The sequence below is a fragment of the Sardina pilchardus genome, chromosome 21 (assembly GCF_963854185.1).
Source record: "Sardina pilchardus chromosome 21, fSarPil1.1, whole genome shotgun sequence".
In the NCBI taxonomy this organism is placed as follows: domain Eukaryota; kingdom Metazoa; phylum Chordata; class Actinopteri; order Clupeiformes; family Clupeidae; genus Sardina; species Sardina pilchardus.
The window spans coordinates 26,208,727-26,229,918 of record NC_085014.1 but is presented as its reverse complement, the minus strand read 5'-3'; the positions used below and the strand labels follow the sequence as shown (position 1 = coordinate 26,229,918).

At 45.4% G+C, this 21,192-nt stretch overlaps 3 protein-coding genes across 3 annotated transcripts in view; 1 reads left to right on the top strand and 2 right to left on the bottom strand.

Annotated features, from left to right (window-relative positions):
- The first annotated feature begins 263 nt into the window (after positions 1–263).
- zgc:162144 (RD3 domain-containing protein) lies at positions 264–1,285 on the top strand. Its single transcript, XM_062524825.1, has 2 exons — positions 264–568; positions 916–1,285. Exons 1-2 carry the CDS (start codon positions 264–266, stop codon positions 1,283–1,285), a joined length of 675 nt encoding a protein of 224 aa, XP_062380809.1.
- An 824-nt stretch (positions 1,286–2,109) lies between these two features.
- On the bottom strand, positions 2,110–9,457 carry stx5a (syntaxin 5A). Its single transcript, XM_062524646.1, has 11 exons — positions 9,347–9,457; positions 8,029–8,271; positions 7,355–7,425; positions 7,106–7,161; positions 6,945–7,015; positions 6,627–6,743; positions 6,431–6,487; positions 6,156–6,237; positions 5,849–5,955; positions 5,376–5,497; positions 2,110–3,483 (listed from the first exon to the last, which is right to left on the bottom strand). The coding sequence occupies exons 2-11, from the start codon at positions 8,095–8,097 to the stop codon at positions 3,324–3,326; spliced, it is 912 nt and encodes a 303-aa protein (XP_062380630.1). The 5' UTR covers positions 8,098–8,271; positions 9,347–9,457; the 3' UTR covers positions 2,110–3,323.
- Positions 9,458–12,011: 2,554 nt separating this feature from the next.
- The window catches only part of vegfba (vascular endothelial growth factor Ba), a 14,053-nt gene continuing 4,872 nt past the window's right edge, over positions 12,012–21,192 (bottom strand). The window contains exons 3-8 of the mRNA XM_062525471.1: positions 21,151–21,192; positions 19,291–19,364; positions 18,527–18,556; positions 17,301–17,387; positions 16,099–16,293; positions 12,012–15,932 (exon numbers count right to left, since the gene is read on the bottom strand). The exon at positions 21,151–21,192 is cut by the window's right edge and continues 155 nt beyond it. Of these exons, the coding sequence (XP_062381455.1) occupies positions 15,911–15,932; positions 16,099–16,293; positions 17,301–17,387; positions 18,527–18,556; positions 19,291–19,364; positions 21,151–21,192 (450 nt within the window). The 3' untranslated portion in view covers positions 12,012–15,910. The remainder of the gene's footprint in view (positions 15,933–16,098; positions 16,294–17,300; positions 17,388–18,526; positions 18,557–19,290; positions 19,365–21,150) is intronic.

Here is a 21,192-nt window from a genome sequence, read left to right as displayed (position 1 = left end):
GGATAAGAGTGCAGACATTATAAGTACCAGTCAAAGTGGGATAGGAGAAGAGAGTGGTAGAAGGAGGAAGAGAGGGAAGTACATGGTAAGTGCGTGTTAGGTTGTTAGAAGTGTTTGGAGAGGATGTATCCTTGGAAGAGGATACAGCATGTATTCAAGGAGGCCAAACCAATGTCATCCACTGTATTTAGTGATTGTGCAATTGTGAGCGGCTTGTGTAGATACCGATGCAGTAATTGAACACCTCATGCCCACTCTTCCAGATGTTCCCATGGTCAGCGGTGTTCTCCCTCGAGCCCAAGGTGCCCGGGCAGCGCACGTCCGAGGAGCTGGTCATCAACACGCTGATGCTGGAGCTGGGCGCCATGGTGAAGCGCACGGAGCGCGTGCGTCTGGAGCGGGCCGCCCAGGGCCGCCGGCGCCTCAGCTCCTCGTCCTCGGTGGACTACAGCTGGCTGGCCTCGGTGCCGGTCAAGGCCCCGTTCGAGCTCACGCCCAGTGACGTGATGGGCCTGCAGGAGCTCTGCTCCAAGATCCCGCCACATCTCTGTGGCCCCTCCATCGTCAGGTAGGCTGGCTACCCCTGGGCTGGCAGAGGGGGAACGACCTCTGTATGACAAACATTTCCATATGCTGATGCATAATACCTATGTATTTGTGAAATGTCTATTACAATGTCATAACAGATTAGTTTTAGAATAAACAGAGGTGTGGTGTGACATGCCATCAGTTTGTTTGGAAATTGATATTAGAGATACGTTCTTCATTAGCTACATCTGTGTAGTTATAAGTGCTTGGTCTGGACCGGTTCATTTGGGGCATACAGTGATTTCTCCAACGAAGTAGCCATTAAGAGCACACCCCAGAGCTGTGTGCGATGCCAGGTCCCTGATTGTGGTGTGGCCCCTTGGGCAGGTTCCGGAAGCTGGTGACCGAGATGGAGCCCGACGTGCAGGAGGTGCCGCGTCTGTTCCGCACCGTGCTGCTCAACGTGCTGGAGGAGATGGAGAGCGAGGCCGAGATGCAGGCCCGCGCCAGCCAGTGGGACAAGCAGCGCAGCAAGAGCCTGTCCTTCGTCAGCTTCCGCTCGCGCTTCCGCTCGGCCCGCGGCCCCGGCGGCTTCCTGGGCGGCTCCCGGGGCAACCTGCAGGAGCAGGTGTGGATGGACGAGGACGAGGAGGAGGAGGAGGTGCCCGAGAAGGTGGCGGTGCAGCGAGGGGCGAGGAGGGGGCGCAGCAGGAGCATGCCGGAGATCACCCCCATGGAGCAGAGAGTCCACAGCTGAGGAGGACCTGGAGGACGGGAGAAGAAGGGAGAGGAAGGGAGAGACACGGAACACAGAACCCAAGAGAACATGAGAGACAGAGGGTTGATAACAAAGGCACAAATACATGCATACGACACAAACACTTATCTGCTAAATTGTCTTGTAAGTTCTTATCTGGTCACAGTAATGTAGCGTTCTGAAATAACATCTCCATCTGTTGTTTTCTATGAAATTTGCTGTGTGAAGGGCCGTTCACACCAAGAACGATAACTATAACGCTAACTATACACAAATATCGCTCTCGTTAATAAAATCGTTGGTCCGCGTAAACGCTTTTATCGTTTTGGTTATAGTTACCGTTTTTGGTGTGAACGGCCCTTAATTGTATTGTTCAGTGACTGCCTATGCATATTGTAATTTATACATTGTGAATAAATGCTGATATGATGTGAATATAAGTGTTGTTGCCATTGCCATCTTAAGCCTATGGGATCCTGTGCCACCAGCCCTGCCCTCCTGCAGGGACTGAATCTGCAGCCCTGATTCAGCTATTCCCAGACATTAAGTCCTAAGGGCATCTGAATATTAGACACATGTGTCTTAGATTAGGCTTACAACTAAATACTGTCGACGCCTAATACTACAGGAGGATTATGCTATTCCTACTCATTGTAAACATACACTTTGTGTACCCTGTTTTGCTGATGTTGCAGTGATGTCAAGATACTGTGACTACATCTCGTCACCAGATGTGATACTAGTGTCATGTACTTCTATGTGATTAAATGGTGACAGCCTCAAGCCCTTTAACCAACAAACATGATGCATAGATACAAAGTTCGTCATTTCCAAATGATGTTTTAATATGCACTTCATTTTCCTTACAGTTTACTATTTTCACTTTATACAAGAGGAGGCAAGGCATTTGGCTAAAAAAAAAGTGTGAAGAGAAGCAGGAGTTATCATAAAAGTGCACGTTAGTTTAATATCTCACTGTACATTAACGCAGGCATCTGGCCAAGAGACGGGACCTCCAACCAGACCACACCTGAGAAACCATAAATGAAGCGTGATGAAGGAGCCGATGTACAGTGACCATGAGAGGTAACGTTTCGAGTACCCGAACTTCAGATGCTACGCTCGTTCACAGCGTTCTCAAGTCATGGCAGTATGGCGGAGCTTCTACAGGAGAGGACCGGCCATGAGGACCGACAGCAGGGCCGCCCCTTCATCTCTCTGGGTCAGACTACCTAATAAATCCCGGGCAGCTCCACGCAGGGCAGCCTCTGGAGCACGGATGAAGTCCCACCGCACGCTCCTGAACACAAAACTATTTGGCAAAGCAAGAGTTGAAAGCGAAAGAAAAACAAATCGTTTCTCCCAAAGCAACCCGCCCTAATCTAGGGCCGTCATCTCACTCCGATCGGCTCTCCTCGCCGTCGCCAGCTGACGTGGGAATAATAAGTGGTCGAGAGACAGCAACGAAAACCATTTGGGCGATTCCAAAGTCCTACAGTCGTTCACATTACCTCACGAGTCATGTACGTCATTTCTCTTATCACCACTTCGGTGATAAACAAAAATTTGAAGGGACAAATCAAAACCAAGACTAGTTTGCAGAATCAAACCACTTGAAATAAAAGCCTCCGCCTCTCTTAATATAATCAACAATAATAGTGATGATGAAGAGATAGAGAAAAGAAAAAAAAAAAGATGTGAAGGCTCAAATGTTTGCAAATCTCTACAGGGGAGCACGTGAAGTCTGTGCAACTCAAAAGTCTCTCCACGAACAACCAGATGCACCACTAGTTTAGTCTTCATTGCCTCTCTGGTATGCACCGGGGCCTACCACACAGAGACTCTGAGCATAAACTGACTTCAGTCTCGTCACTAAAAGCATCAAGTCCAGTTATAATTTAATCAATCTCTGCACCCCCCCTCCCCCCCTCCATCGTTCACAGTCCTTTCCCACTCATTATCTGTGCATTAGTCCATTTCTTCAACGTCACAAGCTCGTCCTCCTTCCTCTTCGATTACGTCTTCTCTGCCAGGGACCTCAGGCGAGGAAGACCACGAAGATGATGAAGAAGATGATGAGGACGAGGAAGATCTTGATCATGAGCCAGCGGTTGGAGGAGACCGACTGGAAGTACTTGAGGATCTCCGTGTGGGCTGCCTCCACGTTCAGCTGTGTGTCCTCCACGTTAGCGTCAATCCTGACAGGACAGAGGAGCGCACATGAGCATGTTTGCTTGCATTCATACGCAAACTGTTTTTACACTAGTTAGCCAAACATTTTCTTTAAAGAGACCCTATGCAACTTTCTGCAGGAGACGATCGCTCTTTGTTTACATCTGGAAGTCTGAGACGAAGAACCACGCTTGCAATTTATATATTTAAATTAGGGCTGGGCAACGATTAAAATTCTTAATCGCGATTAATCGCATGATTTCCCTGATTAATCATGATTAATCGCATTATTATACGCAAAACTCAATAATGAATTCAAAGGTAATATATGGCACATATTTATTTGAAATGTGCTGCCATATGAACGCAAGTGCCATAGCATTTTTTCTGCAAACATTTAACATCAGCATTTTGTTTATACTGTAGCAGTTAAATAATTGATTTAGTTTAAATCTCAACTTACACAATGTAATCAAAAGAAATACAAATGTAAAGCTTATTGTACACATTTTTTTGGTGCGTGTAGATATTTCCATAATACTTGTTGTAATAAGCCTACCCTGGTATAATGTCAAAATTATTTTTTTATTTAGGCCTATAGGGGTGGGTGATATGGGCAAAAAATAATATCTTTTGTGATTTTGACTATAACGATAATTAGTCGATATCCTTTTAAAAAATGTTTTTTAAAAGTCTGAGTTACTTTACAGCTCATTATTTCTGAGTAGCAACATTACTATTATAATCAATTACCAACCTGTAACTTTTTAACCAAATCAACCAATGCATTGTCACTCTATGACACATTTGTAATTCTGCCCCCACTTGTGTGTGTGGTAATGATGAAGTCAACCAGCTACATTAGAATAGATGGATATAGGGCTAACCAATTTCCCAAGGGAAACTCTGATGCTGAAATTCTTTTCAAACTTTTACTGTAAAACTAAGCAGAACAACAGAGTACATTTCAGTTATTTCCTTCAATGTTTCGTTAGAGTGCAGTCACGTAGGCTATTCCAAGTTACAGAATAGAGACTAATGCGTTAGCTTATGGCTAATGTCTATGAGAAATCCCATAGAAATGCTAACGGTTAACATAATCGATCAAATTAGATATTTAGAGCGAACTTCAGTCCATTTACAGCTTGGGCTACATAGGAAGATGTCTTTGTTTACAACTGAATATTAAAATACTCAAGGCTAATGTTTTCTTTCCATACAACAACGTTACAATGCCAATTGAACACCAAATCCAGCGCAAAACATAAACATTAGACGTGCCTGTGACAACGTGCACCGTGATCATGTGACTTGCACTTGCACTGCTGTAGCCAGTGCCTGCTCTCACTTCTGTTGCACATCTCCTGATTTCGTGAATGTAGGCTATGGCATTTCAATGCGTGATGAGACGCCTGTGACCAGCCTGTGAGCAACAGACTTTTACAGTATAAAATAAATAATAAAAACTGCGTTAATGCGCGATAAAATAATTGTCGGCGTTAAATGATTGATGAGTTAACGTGATATTAACGCGTTAACGTGCCCAGCCCTAATTTAAATATAGCCTATACATGTATACATGCTAAAGCTGTCGGGGAAGCTCTGCAGAGAAAATGCAAGCATAAAACGAGCGAAAACGAAAAACGAAACCGAAACCAGAGATGAAATCGCCAATCCTGCATAGTTCCTCTTTTAAAGCATCACAGTTGCACAGTTTTTATTGGAGGAAATCAATTCGCATTGTTTTTTCACAGTTAACATATGTGTGTGCCTACCTACACATGAGTGTGATTACAAATCTACTACTGATAGAGTTTAGGATACTATAAACTCCTTCCCTGTTTTTCCAGTGCCAGGTTTCCTAATGATAGTTGGGTACTTTCTCCATGTTTAGGATACCAAACTCTCTCCTCCTCACCTTTGGATGGTCTCCTCCTGCTCCTTCACCATGTGCGCCAGCTGCTGAAAGATGGAGCCCAGTTCCACAATGGTGCTCTCGATGTTCTGCATGGTGTCGGCCCGGCTCTGGATGTACGAGTCCTGAGGGGACACAGGCAAACACACAGGGATGAAGAAAGCTGTAGCAGCAAACAACGCTTTCGCGTGAACTCCAAACCATGGCTCCATAGCAAGCCACAGACGGCATGGTCAGCAGTGGTGCGAAGATAGTTTGAAACCCCCTGGGAGGAATAAGTGGTCAACTTGTTCAATGAAAATACGGGCAACTGATGGTTGAAATTCACTGTGGCAGAGAACTGACGGAGCAGTGACTTCTGATTCTTAACTCCTGAGCCATGTTCTGGAGTTGCCAATACTTTTATTACCCTCAGTGGGTTTGCATTACACCGAGTTGAGGCCAAGGACGTTGTTGCGTTTGGACGCTGGCGTTACCTGCTCATTGATGAGTTGCAGCTGAAGGGGGTTGGCTCGGGACTCCATGTCTATAGAGACCTCACCTCCCATGCTCCGAGACTCGTCCTGCAGCAGCACGGAGCTCCCTATCATCACGGAGAGAGCAGACGGAGACAGAGATACAAAATCAACATTTTTGTTTTCCCAACTTGTCAGATTGACACCGATAAAATCTACTGTTGACTCTTTGGGGTCACGATTCTATGTCACCGGCTGAAATTTGATAGGATTCATGTCAGCAATGTTTTGTAAGCATTCCAGAGTTCTCAGAAGTGTTCTTTCTCACCGAAGTTGTTGGCCAGCAGAGGGGAGGAGGCCACCTGGGTGTTTGAGAAGTGCTCTCTCCTGGTGCGCTGCTGCTTCAAGTTCTGAGAAAGACAGCAGCCGTAAAGAGAAAGAGTAAAACATGGCTCTGAAAATGATGAATGTAACTGATGAAGCCATCAATTCAACAACCTTCTTGTTTCTTTGAATTCTCGAAATAAACAAACTTCAGGTAACGCTGTAATACTGTAAAGTATGATTCACTCAGGGTTGATAACAGTAAAAACATTTTCTTACCTCAGTTCTGACTTCCAATACGGATTTGAAGTCATTTGACATTGACGCCAGCTTTGACTGAAAATGAAAAAAAAAAAAAAAAAATCATTGCAAGTAACAGCGTACTGTTCGTAAGCATCCCAACACACAACATGGATTAGCATCATAGATTGGTTCCAGATAAGAGCACTTCAGTGGGAGTGTATCAGATACAAACCTGCAGGGAGACCACGATGGTGTTGGAATGTGTCTGAACGTGTCGGCCATTTTGTCCACTTCGGGAGCGCACGAGCCCCTGCAGCTGTGCTATCTGCTTATTGAGGCTGTTGATGTCCTACAAGTTCAAGGCAGACGAAACAAATGAACCAAAAACAAAGAGCAGTTTTAAAAATGTCACATCTCCCTGGTTTGCACCAAACCCCTGTAACTTAGAGATGATGGTATTTAAGGTAACTCTTTATACAAAGCAATTATATTGAGCAAGTGCATTGATGCATGAGCTCAGTACACAGATGGGGAAAATATAAAAACTCACCTGTTTTATGATGTAAGTCAGTTCTTCAATCTCAACAGATTTGTCGTCAAACAAGGATTTTCTTTTGGCCACTGAAATTAAATGACATTTGAATTAATAGCTATTCGTCATACTGTATGTCCTTCATTAAATCATCCACAAGACTTAAAACAAAACCTTACATATTGTTAGCTTTTCCAGTTTGGCAAATGTGTTGCTTAGGTCTTTTCCAATTCTCCTATGAGAAGGAAAGAAGCAGAAAACAATGTAAACACATTAGCCCTTCCCAATGAAACATGAAGAAACAATTACTTGGGATCCTCAGATTCCTACGTCATAATGGATACTGAATGACTTTAAGTGAGTTAATGTGTTGCAGGCCATATCAAAACAAACAAGTCTATGACAGGGGGAAAATCTTTGCGCCTTACTTTGCCATAAGAGTGAAGTCGCTGCGCTGTTTGAGGGCATTGAGTGCTGGTTTATTTGATGGAGTCCCATTCTGAAAAAAAAACAGGAGGAAACAGAAAGAGAAACCATATTATAGTGAACAAGGAAGAGAACGGAATGACGTGGCAATCCGGAACCGTCAGATTTATATACTGTACGTGAACAATGAAGAAAAAAGCAATGGTATGGCATTATTATTATCATTATTACTATTATTTAAGTTGATAACTAATAACTAACTAATAATAATATATGAATAAAACAACTAAGCAGTCTTGGTGTGTCAACATGAAAGTGGCCACTACTAAAACTGGCCCAGAATTAAATTAGACTAGTCACATTGCACTGCATGTAACTGGACACCCCAGACACCGTGCTAAAGCCATTCTCTACTGCCTTTACTCATTTCCCCTTTCCACCGCTCAAGTCTTTAAGAACATCTCTGAGGTCAAGAATAAAATAGTGCTGTTAATCACAAATTGTTGGCAATGCACAATAACAATACATGGTATAACACTGTATAAATACAGAGCACAGACAGAGACTGAGCTAGAGGCCATTGGCACTTGAACTTGAGGAACAAGACACCTTTGCAAACTCACAGTGTGACTCATTCACTACATCAGTGGGCCCTGGTCCAACACCGAAAGCTCACCTGTATTTGTCTGCCCTGGAGGGACTTGCAGGCGGACTGGAACTCAAGAGTGCGATCTCTGCAGGTCATGATGGGCGAAGCCAGCAGCCCAACAGGTGACAGGGAAAGGTGTGGCTGTTTCAGCCAGCAGACGAGAGTTTCGGCGTGAGCCCACTAGGACTGGGTCGACTGTGGCACAACCTCTTCAGGCCTACCCTAGGAGTCTGGTGGTGATGAGTGTTCACGTCTCCCTCCAAGCATCATCTAGAGAAATGAGACTTGTTTCAGAAATCCATCACACATCACTTACAGCCACGTGTTGTTCTCAGCAAATCAACAGAATGACACTGAGTATCTGAGAGCAGGAGATGGCATAAGTTGCCATGGCAATATGCCCTACATTGAAGTTGAGTCAGTCTTATTTTGAAGTTCAGGTTTCGTAAACAAGCCTGGGAACAAGTGCACATGTCAACATGACAATAAGGATGGACTGTAAAATAGCTTCCTGTTCATAGACATATTTGAAAGAATGTACTATTAACAATCAAGTCTACCTAGTTGTGTTTACCCTGTCCCGTGTACCCTCCCCCTGCATTAGAGGCGATGAGGGGTTTCTAGCCGAACGTAAAGACACCATACTGGTAGAGTTACCCTTGCAAGTTGCTTTGGAATAGACAAGGAAACACTTATCTGAGCTCCAATATATGGGTCAAAGGTTCAAATATATCTATGAACACACAGAATTTCAGAAACATTCCGCGTTTTCGACCACCTCAGCCACCAGATTCGACTGAAACACCGAGAACAGCATTTAACGTTACTGTATTCTTAAGATTTACAGTATTTGACTAAGAAGATCTGTCAACTAAGAGCTGTTTATCCATTTCGAAACTGTTGTACAATCGATAAGCGTATTGGAAGAAACCTAAGTATAGAGACCGACGTAACCGATTTTAACTACTAACAGTTCATGTTATTGGATTAAGTCGGCAACACAGAGCAGGGTCTCTTGAACTCGACTAACTAAAAAAAGGTTCATGAAACTCAAATCTTAATCCATGTCTGACATTTAAAATGACAACGCTTACGTATTTCAACGGTACAGTTATCAGACGACAGCCATAGGTATTTAAATGCCGCTGGTGAACTGTTTAGCTTGCTACCTAGTGCTACCAAAAACCCTTTCGCAGCTACGTATGCTAAATGGTTAGCACACTGGGTAGTTAGCCGCAGGCGATAAACTCGAAATTAAAGAGATGTGTACCGATGGTCTCGGTACGGAAACAATCCATTTAAAGGCTTCTCATTGCTTGGTGCCGTTTGAGCCGTTTGAACTTACTGTTAATGTTGTACAACGGTGAGTTTTCTCATAAAAGGGCCTCTCGATTTTCCCAAGTCCTGTATTTCACTTTCCGTCCGGGTGCTTCCGGATCTTGACGTCATTGCCACGTCCACGTTTACGCAAGCGCACAAAGTGTAAGCAAAAGAGTCTTGAGCAACTGCTGTCGGATTTCAGGTTACCACCAGGTGCCGCTATAACTATTTTTATATGGTCAAATTCAACATAATAATTGATGTAGCCTACACTACAGGCTGTTCTCATGAAGATTCGTTGGGTTCAATGAGCCTACACATTTCTGCTGACCAAGAGTTATAAAGTTACAGGTGACTGTAACATGTTTTTCGTATTTGCATTGTCTTTGAGAAGATATCATGACATAGGCTACTCAGCACAAATGAACATGGAAAGTGCCATATAAGTGCTCACAGGATAATGGACCAACGGAGTAATGATCATGCTATGTAGGAGGCCAAAGGGCAGCAAAGAAAGAGAGAGGGAAGGAGCCATGAGTGGGGGCAACAGATATCATTCTACCTATCTTCTGTCATAGAAGCCCACTAACTCTAGTTCCCAAACTCACCCGCATGACTAACAAGAACCAGCATGTTAAGAACAAGTGATATGTCCTCTTCTCTGTCGTCTAAGATCCTCTGTTTTCTATGTTTTCTGATGTAGTCTCTTTTGTACAGATGGCTGGCAGACATTGCATGGTGTTTTAATGATGCTGACAGAAGTGGCACTGCAGATTAATCAGGAACAGAGGTAGGCCTATGTGAACATAAACATATCTGAACTGTGTTACTGAAGAAAAAAACAGTCAAATAAAATGTAAAAGGTCCATACTCATGTGGAAGATAACACACTTTTGTTGTTTTATTCACAAACTCCTGACATCACACATGGCTGTTCCACAACATAGAAGCGCCTGTGTGAGCGATAGGGCCTTCAACAGCACACGTGTAGACTCACTCGCAGCACTTTGAACACCGCCACACACCTATTCTCTCTCACGCACACACGCGCGTGTTTTCAAACACACACTGACTTTGTTAGTCTTTTTTGTCTGAGATACCATCAAAACACACACATTCATGCTGTCCAGATACGGCCCAGAACCTGCTCCAACACAGCTGCCTCAACAAAAGGCCGCCGCATAAACACAGTGAGGGTTTTATCATTAGCAAAGCGCTGCTCTTCACAAAGACAGCAGTGGAAAAAAAACACAAGCCAATGTTTATGGATGGAAATGAAAAGAAAGAAAGTGTCTATAATGTGTATAGGCTAAACTAAAGGATTGAAACATAGACAGATAAATAACACTGAAAAACTGTGGCAGACATATTGTTTTAACTCAGATATACATAGATGTCATCATAAACATTGTCAGGAGAGCAAGGCATTTTATCTCCCAGCATTTCCATGTGTGAAAGTCATGGAGTAATCCTGAGCAGGAGTGACAGACACAGAGTAGCTCTCCAGCATCAGCCTCTTCCTGGATGACTCATTCCTGTTCTCCTTCGCTCTGTCTTTTTCTCCTCTCCCCCAAGTCTCTGTTTTTCTCCTTCTCTCTCTCTATCTCTCTCTCTCTCTCTCTCTATCTCTCCGTCACTCTGTCATTCCCTCCACTCACCCTCCCATCTCTGTCTTCCTCCTATTTCTAATCTCATCCATTTTCCCCCTCAAACGTATGCTGGCTCAGCTGCTATATTTAGGCTTGGCAGCATGCCCTGACTGGCAGGTAAGGCAGCAGCATCTGCTCTGGAGCCTTTGAATGGGTCCTGTCTCCTTCCAGACAAAACAGGCGCACAGAAACTTTCTGCATCCTCCCCACGGGCCACGTGACGAGAGCAGCCGCCGAGTCATTTCACCCGTCAGATTTCAGACGCCGCCAAACGGTGGCAATAAATGATGCCATATTTTGGCAGCGGGGAGAAAAATGCCACGTCAGTGTGTAATGAAACATCTGGCCTCCTGGTAGATTTAGGACTTCCTCTCAGGGGAGAGATTAGAAATCATGGTGCTGCTGGCGAACAGGTTCACCTCACAGCCCACGAGAATGATGCAACGAAGCTGCAAGATGGCTGTGCTACCTAACGCCCTGTGTCGAGCTTCCCCGTGATGAATGACTCAGAGGCTGCCCAGACATCTCACCGTCACGGTCTGGCACCGACTGCTGACACGGGCGGCGAGGAGCCAGAGAGGACCGTCTGGGCGCGTGGCGAGAGAGACGAGGCCTGGCTGGCTGGCAGTGCCCGTCCAGTCAAGGTGCGGACAGACAGATAAGACAGACAGACCTGTCCCCTGACTCAGCAGCCTAGTGGGCAAGAGGAGGAGGAGGAGGAGGGCGAGGACGCCGAGAGATAATATTATTTTTCACATCATCACACCACTCACACCCACCTCCCGCTCCCCGACCCCTCCCTCCACGGTCGCCTCCTCGCACATGCCGGTAATTACCACCCTGTTTGTCTTTCATTACCATTAAAAGAGAGGCGAAATGAGGAGAACAGGGAGGGATATAAAAAGGGAGGATGAGGAGAGAGGGGGATGAAATGAGAGATGAAGGAGCAAATCAAATGAGCAGGAGGATACGGTACAGTGGGAGGCTGAGAAGGCACACAGCTGTCCAAGCCAGTAAATAATGACACACCCTTCTCAAAAATAAGACATTTCCCTTTAATAGTGTCAAAGACATTGTAATATGTCACAGGTAGTTCTGGATTCTTTTCTAAGTAAAATGATATGGGAGCTTATATACATACTGTACACATAAAAGCGGATCACATATGCATTTTAAGACCGGCATCGTTGTATATTGTATAGCACAAATTTGATTTGAACATTTGCACACATACACACATAATGTTATGATAAAGGGCACAGATGGTGCAGCAGCAGCAGTAGTATTCATTAACATCATAATACACACATTATCATACAAGAGGAAATACGGTAACACTATAGATCCAAAAATAGGCTCTGGGTGGGTTGTATAGCACTACCAGTGGTCTGTTTGTTTGAACTTGAACACTGTATTCAGGTATATAGCTTACTATGAGATACATCAACACATCAACTAAAATCGGCACTAACACTGACCTTAAATGGCGGGCATGGATGCTGTGCTACCTACCACAGTATACTGTTTCTGAGGGGCGTGCAATCCAGCTAGGGGATCAGTACATTCATATTCTACACAGTCTGACCTACACTGCAGCTTCCACTTTGTCTATGTTGGCTGCCACGGAATAGATCTTGTCTGTTTATACACAAAAGTCTACATGATGTGCAGACGCATAGGCAGGGAGAGGAGGGGGATCCCCTTGCACATTTTTTTTTTTTCCAATTTTTTTTTGGGGGGGAATAACCATACAATTAAGACATTGTAGCGAGCTATGAGACTAAATAGTCTGGATGCCTGCCTTTGAAGTAGCCAGCAAAATGCCAAACTAATGAAGGGGCGGTGTTGTATGCTGGTTAGATTATCCCCTTTTTGAACTGAACCTATCAAGTCAAAAGTGCAAAAGTAAGAGCGGTCATACCAAAGTCACTTGGATCAGAGAGACAGAGAGAGAGAGAGAGAGAGAGAGAGACAGAGAGAGAGAGAGAGAGAGAGAGAGAACAGGACTGTTCAACTGCATGTTCTAAAAATGAAAAGAAAATGGGGCCCAGCATAAATATAACAGTGTCCAAACTGCTAGTGTGTCTATTCGCTTAACTGCCCAATACACGTTTTCCTTTTCTAAAGGGCCTGAAATACCACACACCTACTGACCCTACACAAGCCTCTGTTCTGTCACATAATGATGGGGTGTTAGGGTTGTGACACTTCAGCCAAAACAAACAGAGAAGAAAAGAACCAGAACCAAGAGGGGAGAAACAGGAGACACCCACCGTGTCTGGTCCATACATAAACAGACAGTTAAAACATGAATGGGCACATACTGCAAACAGAGGTATGTGCGCACACGTGTATGCTATGATATGGAATGTGGAGAGCACAACAGAGCCCATTGTTGTACAAGGGTGTTATTCAAATTAGCAACTGTCTGACTTCCCTCCCTGGATAGCAGAATATCCATCGGGAAACTTAACATAATGTCGTCATCATCATTGCTGGGTCCAATGCCTCTGTTTAAGAACAAAAAGAGGTCATGTAAAATATTGCTAGCATGAAGAAAGCGACAGACTTAAGTTTGGCTATGAAATCATGAGAAATTCAGTGCTTGTAGAATATCTTCCTTTGAAACAGGGTTCCACCTCTTCTATGGTTTATAATAATAGGCACTACAAAATGTTTGACATTAACAAAATATACTAAGATCTATGGAACTGTAAATCTTTAAATATTAACCACAGTCTAATCACCAACCACTATGTATAAATGTATAAATTGATAATTGTCCTCCATGTAGAACACTGATTGTTTGTGTGTTGTCACAGTAGCAATTAAATTCACAAATTCACAGAAATAATGCATAGCTCAATATAAAACTCAATATAAAAAATAAATATATTAAACTCCAGATAATGTACAGTTCAATCCAGTCCACAAACAGTATGTTCACAAACATGTCAGGGCCACCACGGTCAATTTGTGATATTTTCTCCCATACTGCTTGGAGTTGATGCTGCTGTTGATTAATACACTATATAGTTATTTCTCTTATTCTGGCCTGCTGAACTTTCCCCTTCATCCCCTGTTTAAATTCAGTCCAAACACAGACATATGTTTGGATGCCAAATGTGTACATACTAGGCCACCCAGACAGATGCTGTGCAGGCGGATTAACAGAAAACAAAAACAGAGAAACAAAGAAACACTGCGTGAAAAAGAAACACGTCTTGGGGATACTATCTGCAAAAGAATGAGGCTAAAATAACATAAGGACAATAACACAAAACGCATATGTTGCACTAATCTAGAATGTTTTTCGTCTGACTACAAAATAAGCTTATGTTCACCTGCTCATAATTAGGCAGGTATCTCTGTGTGTGTGTGTGTGTGTGTGTGTGTGTGTGTGTGTGTGTGTCTGTGAGAGAGAGAGAGAGAGAGCGAGTGAGAGGGGAAAAGAGAGAGCGCGGGAAAGAGACTGATTATGACATTACAGCTTTTCTTAGGAAGTGGTGGTTAAGATTGTGTGGACTTCTCAGAATGGCTGTAATGAATTAAAAAGGAATGAATCAAAGGGACTAATTGAAAAGAAAGAAAGATTGACTGTTTGTGTGTGTATGACTGAGTGTGTGTGTGTGTGTGTGTGTGTGTGTGTGTGTGTGTGTGTGTGTGTGTGTGTGTGTGTGTCACAGCACCCATGGAATAAGGCCAGTTCTCCTTACTATTGACATTCCCCTCACTGCCTAGCCAGAGCTCAAGGCTCTTTCAATCCTAACTGAAAAAAAAGAAAGATGGAGGGGGGAAAAACAAACAAAACAAACACAAACACAAAAAGACTCAGTGATATAATCTGCGGCCCTGTGATAAGGCTACGAATAAATGAGCAGAACTATGGACCACACAGATATCTCTTCCAACCATCCTGAGCCCACAGCTTAAATCAGCATGGCCAGTGTAGACACACACCATCCACAATATCTGCAGTGATGATACAATCTGTCATGTTTAAATCCTATATACCACAGACATGACGCTATCCTCTACTGCACTGCAACAGTAGCCCTCTTATCGTTTACTACGGCCAATCTCTCTGCAGCGTACAACTGTCTTAAACTGGTGTATGCTCAATTGTCAGGTGTCTTGATATAAGTGGGTAACTACAGTATGTGGCGAGGGTTAGGTGGAAAGTCTGACTCACACAGAGGCGTTCATATGGCAACTGGCGACGTTCAGGTCATTTTAATTCCACAGGCAGTTTATGGTAAGTTAAAGTAGTAGACGTAGATTCCCTAGATTTGTCATTTGTAACCTACTTTTAAAACCCTTATAAGCAAAAAGCTATTGCAATAAATTCATTTCAGGTTAGATCTGTTAAAACTGCACCCCCACTTTGCCATTAATGGTAATAACATACCCTTTCCATACCCTGCTAATAGTCCTGGTATTTGGGTCGTATGCCCAGGAGACCTTGACATGTCTAGGTCATGGGAATCCTTTCCCTTTTTCAAACATTTACGTTGTCTACATTACCCTTTAACCTCATAAAGAAGCAACATCATATATTTGTCTATACACATGGTGACGTTCAGCTGCAAATGCTATCAAAGCAAGTATGTGGCAAGCCTGGAAGACACACAACATAGACACAGACACATAGGTAGATCAGGGCATCTGCAGATGCTGTGGTGGATGGCTTTGTTTAGTGGAGAGGGATCATGAGAAAGTCCTGTCAACGGCACACACTCCCCGTCCCACAGTCTTCATTCACAGTCTATGGGAGTTCACCACCCACCTGCCCCTACCGCCCCCCCCCCACTGTCCTCCCAACACCCAGGGGAGCGTGTCCTTCTCCTCTCTTCTCCTCTCCTCTCCTCTCCTCTCCTCTCCTTAAAGCTATGAGGGCCCAACAGTGGTTAGAACCAGGAGGAAGTGAGTGTTCATCTACGTCATTCCCTCACCGGTTCACACCTGTAAGGAGAAGACAACAAGGGCAAACATCAAGCCATGAAGTACGGAGGCAACTCCATCTTGGGTCCATAGCATGCCATCAGGTCACTGCTAAATGTGTGTGTGTGTGTGGGGGGGGGGGGGGGATGAGGGGGACAGTTGTGTCCACTTGTGCCCAGTGCCTGACCTGCAGCTGTGCTGGTTGAGTCTCTTCCCTCGGCGCGTGCAGCCCGTCTCCCTCAGCCTGCAGTGGCACTCGCATGACTGGGGGTCGAGGGTCCGCCAGCGCCCGGGGCAGGGGGCACACTGCACCTGCACGGGGGGAGGAGGGCTGCTCGGCGTGGGCGCGGCGCTAGGAGAACCAGTGGTCCAAACTGGGCGTCTGTGTTGGAAGGAAGAGGAGCAAAATCTGTGAAATTCCTTCAGACAACTGTCTATCATTATGTCTGACAAAACTGTTACACTGTTGCTACTTATATTGACTACAGAAATGCAAGAGGACGCTACAGGAAATGACAATCATTCAAACAAGATGGGTTTAGCTTGTTAAAAAATGGACACAAATGTCCACTCATTCACTCATTTCCATTAACACACATTTCCATAAAATTGGAGTCAGCAGCAGTGGTTCCATAGCAGTTAAGCCGTCTAACTGTGGAAAAACCCATACAGCACACAGCCTCACAAAGTCATTTCCATGGCTCTGGGGAAAAATGCTGGGTGCTCTGCATTGGGACATGGAGGCAGAACTATGCGCTGACACAGTTGAGATAGACGGTGATTTTAAAGACTGTGGTGTCGAGGTCAGAGTCCACCCAGGACTTTGAAACGCCGCCTCGAGCTACTCTAATTTGTCGCCTGGGAGAAGGAGCTGTCATTCTCCCCGACTGAACTAAGCCCGGGCCTGAAAGAGGAAATATACAGTTGAGTGACTTAATTAAGGGGAGAATCAATCTTTGTCTGGACTTAAGTGGCTCTCTGTCCAGCCGGTCGGGAGACAGCGACTGAGCATTATAAGGGAGCAAATTAGCCTGATTTCACACCTGCCAGAGACTCAATCCAAGCATGGCTGGATGATGGATGGCAGTGAGGGACACACTGTCTAAACGGACTGACCTTGACTCGAGGCGGTCAGACGTGACTGACGAGGGGCCGTACGAATGAAAAGGCGAAAGGAAATGAAAAGGAAAACATTTGAATTCTTTCGTTCATCAGTCTAGCTGTGAAGAGGGAGTTAAGAAGAGGGGGGGGGGGCTGTGTGGGAATGCCTACGTGCAGGTACACACATCAGCACCACTGCGCAGTTGTATTACTAGGGCAAATCTGGCAGGTGGGGGTGGAGGTGTGAGCTGCGAAGCACATTTGGAGGGTGAGAGGGAGTCGACGTACGTGGGCCTGATCCTCCTGTTTTTCTTTCGTCGCGATTTTCCGCGCTCCCGCTTTCTGTCTTTCCGCGTCGGCCCGTGATCCTCCTGCCTGGAGAGGGAACAAAAAGAGACGCGTTAGCGGTGGCCGTGTCCGTCACCCGACATAGGGATTAGCACAAGAGCTATTTTGTAAGAGTCATCCCAATCCTGAGCAGCGTGTGTGTGAGGACAGGACAGTGAGGAAAAGTGAGGAAACATATGAGGATTTGGGAGTGCGTTCACATGACCAGAGAAATGTGCTGTTCGGCGCCAAAAAGAGGTTAAGAAGTGCCGTGATTTATCTCCTCCTATATACGTGCATTCTCTGCCTCAGTGACCTCCAGTCAGCGGGGATTCGTAAAAAGCTAGTTTCTTTCAAAACAAAACTCATGCATCACTCGCCTGGAGCCTTCTCTCTCTCTCTCTCTCTCACTCACACATACTCATCTCTCTCTCTCTTTCTCTCTCTCTCTCTCTCTCTCTCTCTCTCTCTCTCTCTCTCTCTTCTCCTCCCTCTCTGATTCAAGTTATTCTCCAACTTTTTTTTAAGAGCCCCTAAGAGGCCACTGGCCTAATTAAGCAATAAAATGGATGTCCTCTTTCCCAACGCAGGAGACTTTGACACCCATCCAGAGACTCCAGACACTGGCCAGCTGGCCGGACTGCCAGGGCAGGAGAGGTACTGTACAATAGGGGCCTCCACACAAAGTGACTTAGAATGGCCTACGGCAAACTCTACATACGTGAACTCAATCACAGCTATTTTTCGACCGTGTGTTTACACTGGGTGGCTGCAGTTTGCAAGCAACTGTGACATCTTGTTTTTGTCCATCGTGAAAATCCTATCCTAAGACCTTGTGGGATGAGATTAGGGAGAAGCAGTGTCTGATTGTGCAGGTAGTTTCCTCTCATTCGCAGTCAATTAGCTAAATGATCTCAGCCGTCACCATGGAGGCACAAACAACAGTGAGAGGGAAGACCACAGAGAAAGAGAGAGAGAGAGAGAGAGAGAGAGAGAGAGAGGCGGAGGAATGGGCAGAGAAAAGAAAGACTAAAACAGGCAGAGAACAAAATGATGTTATCTGGTGACTGGGATTTCAAGTGGAGGACAAAAGCAACAAATCTCTTACATACACACACACACACACACACACACACACACACACGCACACACGCACACACACATGCACACACATTCACATTTAGTACCTGGTTGGGGGGATCATGTCTGATTTTGGTCTGCAAAGAACCAGACAGAAAGAGACAGAGAGAGAAAGAGAAACAACATGTAGACATTATAAGTTAGTTTTGGATAGAATTCTGGCCATCATATAGCATAAATCTAGTCACAAACTCAGCTCGATAATTTATTGCAATCACAGAACAATGGTATACTGTCTTTACCTTACATAAATTACCATAATGCCTATAAGAAACACAAACCAGGCTCATTACATTGGGATTTTCGCTGAAGGTCCCCAAGCGAGATATAGAATCCATACAGCATGAAATGCTCTGCATGGGAGAGCCCAGTGTACAGCCTCTCATTGAGACCCTGGGTTAAGCCCTAATCCCAACCCTCAACCTCTCAATGCTCCTTTGAGATGATGCTCTCAATGACTTATAATAAAAATCAGGCAGCGAGCCGAATGGGGGGCGTTTCTTTGGGATTCTGTACAAAAACACGTGCTCCGCTGGGACCGAGCGGGGAGGTCAATATGCATATGCAAAGGAGGGAGAGGACTCTCCATAGACTGGCCACTGATTCACTGTATTGGTGGGGCAAGGGTTGGTGGAGCAGCCATCTGCGCCAACCTATTTATGGACGGATGAGAGTGTACTGATGAGAATGTACATGTATATGCATGTGTGTGTGTGTGTGCGTGTGTGTGTGTGTGTGCGCGCGCGTATGTGTGTGTGTGTGTGTGTGTGTGTGTGTGTGTGAGGATGAGGATGTGCACGCGCATGCTCACCTGCACTCACACTGAGTGTGTTGGGTGAAGGGGAGCTGGACCATCTCATGCTTCATGTATGAGGTCTTCATCAGCTGCGGAGATGGAGAGGGAGGAAGGGGGGGGGGGGGGGGGAGAGCCACGGTCACGGATCACCATCGGGGGGGCATGCACTGGCATGCATAGTAATGACAGCATCTTTTATTCACTAAGACCTCCTATACATACGGAGCGGACGTGCAGAAAGTCCAGCTCCTGTCCATTAGGACTCTCACGTTTGGCCCTTATCTGAATATGTATGGCTCACATTCAGGCGCGAGGCACGAGGTGTGAATGTGTGTGTGCGTGTGTGTGTGTGTGTGTGTGTGTGTGTGTTTGTGTGGGGAGAATGTACGTGGGGGGAGCAGGCATGTTTTCGAGTGAGTGTGTGTCAATACTGATTTCTAACGTGTTTGTGTAGAAGATAGACAGACCAACAGGGAGAGTGCGAGAGAGAGGGAGAAAGAGAGAGAGAGAGAGGGAGGCAAAGAGACGAGGGAGAAGTGTGATGTATTGCTTCTTACCTTCATAACCTTTGCCCCCTCCTCCTGTTTAGGGAATGTCTGTGGGTGTCTGGATGTGTCTGAACAGTGGTGTGTACCACTGTTTCTGTGAGTGCTGTGTTTGTGAGTTTCTATAGAGTGCTGTGAGTGTGAGTGCGCACAATCACCATAGCCAGCAGTGTGTGTGTGTGTGTGTGTGTGTGTGTGTGTGTGTCTGTGCGTGTGTGTGTGTGTGTGTGTGTGTGTGTGTGTGTGTGTGTGTGTGTGTGGACGCATGAATGTGTGAGAAAGTAAGAGATGACTTCTAGCCCAGGGGTTTTAAATTGTGATCTAGGTACCACCATTCTGACCACCATTCACGACCGGTTGAAAAGCGCTGTTCTGGAGTAAGACTGTCTGTATGTGTGTCTGTGCATGTCTGTGTCAAGTTTCTCTTCAGTGTGAGTAGGATGTAAATCTTTTTTTGTGTTTTTCCACACTGAGCTTGTGCATGTGAGTGTATGTGTGTGTCTAGACTTCCATGGAATCCTGAGTGTGCGTGTGTATGGGTATGTGTAGGCCTATGCATGCCCATGTGCATGTGTGTGTGTGAGTGTGTACACGTGAGAACACCTCTGCTCCTCTCTCTCTCTCTCTGTGTGTGTGTGTACATGGAGAGTGGTCCATACCTCCATGGTGAGCGTGTGGGTACGTGAGGGCACCTCTGCTCCTCTCTATCTCTGTGTGTGTGTGTGCATGTGTGTGCATGGGTATGTGTGTGCATGGGTATGTGTGTGTGTGTGCATGTGTATGTGTTTGTGTGTGTGTGTGTGTGTACCTCCATGGTGAGCGTGTGGGTACGTGAGGGCACCTCTGCTCCTCTCTGTCTCTGTGTGCATGTGTGTGCATGGGTATGTGTGTGTGTGTGTGTGTGTGCATGTGTATGTACTGTATGTGTGTGTGTGTGTGTGTGTACCTCCATGGTGAGCGTGTGGGTACGTGAGGGCACCTCTGCTCCTCTCTGTCTCTGTGTGCATGTGTGTGCATGGGTATGTGTGTGTGTGTGTGTGTGTGTGCATGTGTATGTACTGTATGTGTGTGTGTGTGTGTGTGTACCTCCATGGTGAGCGTGTGGGTACGTGAGGGCACCTCTGCTCCTCTCTGTCTCTGTGTGCATGTGTGTGCATGGGTATGTGTGTGTGTGCATGTGTGCATGGGTATGTGTGTGTGTGTGTGTGTGTGTGTACCTCCATGGTGAGCGTGTGGGTGCGTGAGGGCACCTCTGCTCCTCTCTGTCTCTGTGTGCGTGTGTGTGCATGGGTGTGTGTGTGTGTGTGTGTGTGTGTGTGTGTGTGTGTACCTCCATGGTGAGCGTGTGGGTACGTGAGGGCACGCACTCCAG

Bases quoted from the DNA above. Each gene is read 5' to 3' on its own strand.
- zgc:162144 (XM_062524825.1), top strand. From the start codon at position 264: ATGTTCCCATGGTCAGCGGTGTTCTCCCTCGAGCCCAAGGTGCCCGGG. The intron at 569-915 runs GTAGGCTGGCTA...CCCCTTGGGCAG, and splicing joins TGTGGCCCCTCCATCGTCAG to GTTCCGGAAGCTGGTGACCG.
- stx5a (XM_062524646.1), bottom strand. From the start codon at position 8,097: ATGACCTGCAGAGATCGCACTCTTGAGTTCCAGTCCGCCTGCAAGTCC. The intron at 5,956-6,155 runs GTGAGAAAGAAC...CCGTGATGATAG, and splicing joins TCTGCTGGCCAACAACTTCG to GGAGCTCCGTGCTGCTGCAG. The intron at 3,484-5,375 runs GTGAGGAGGAGA...CTGTCCTGTCAG, and splicing joins CAGGAGGAGACCATCCAAAG to GATTGACGCTAACGTGGAGG.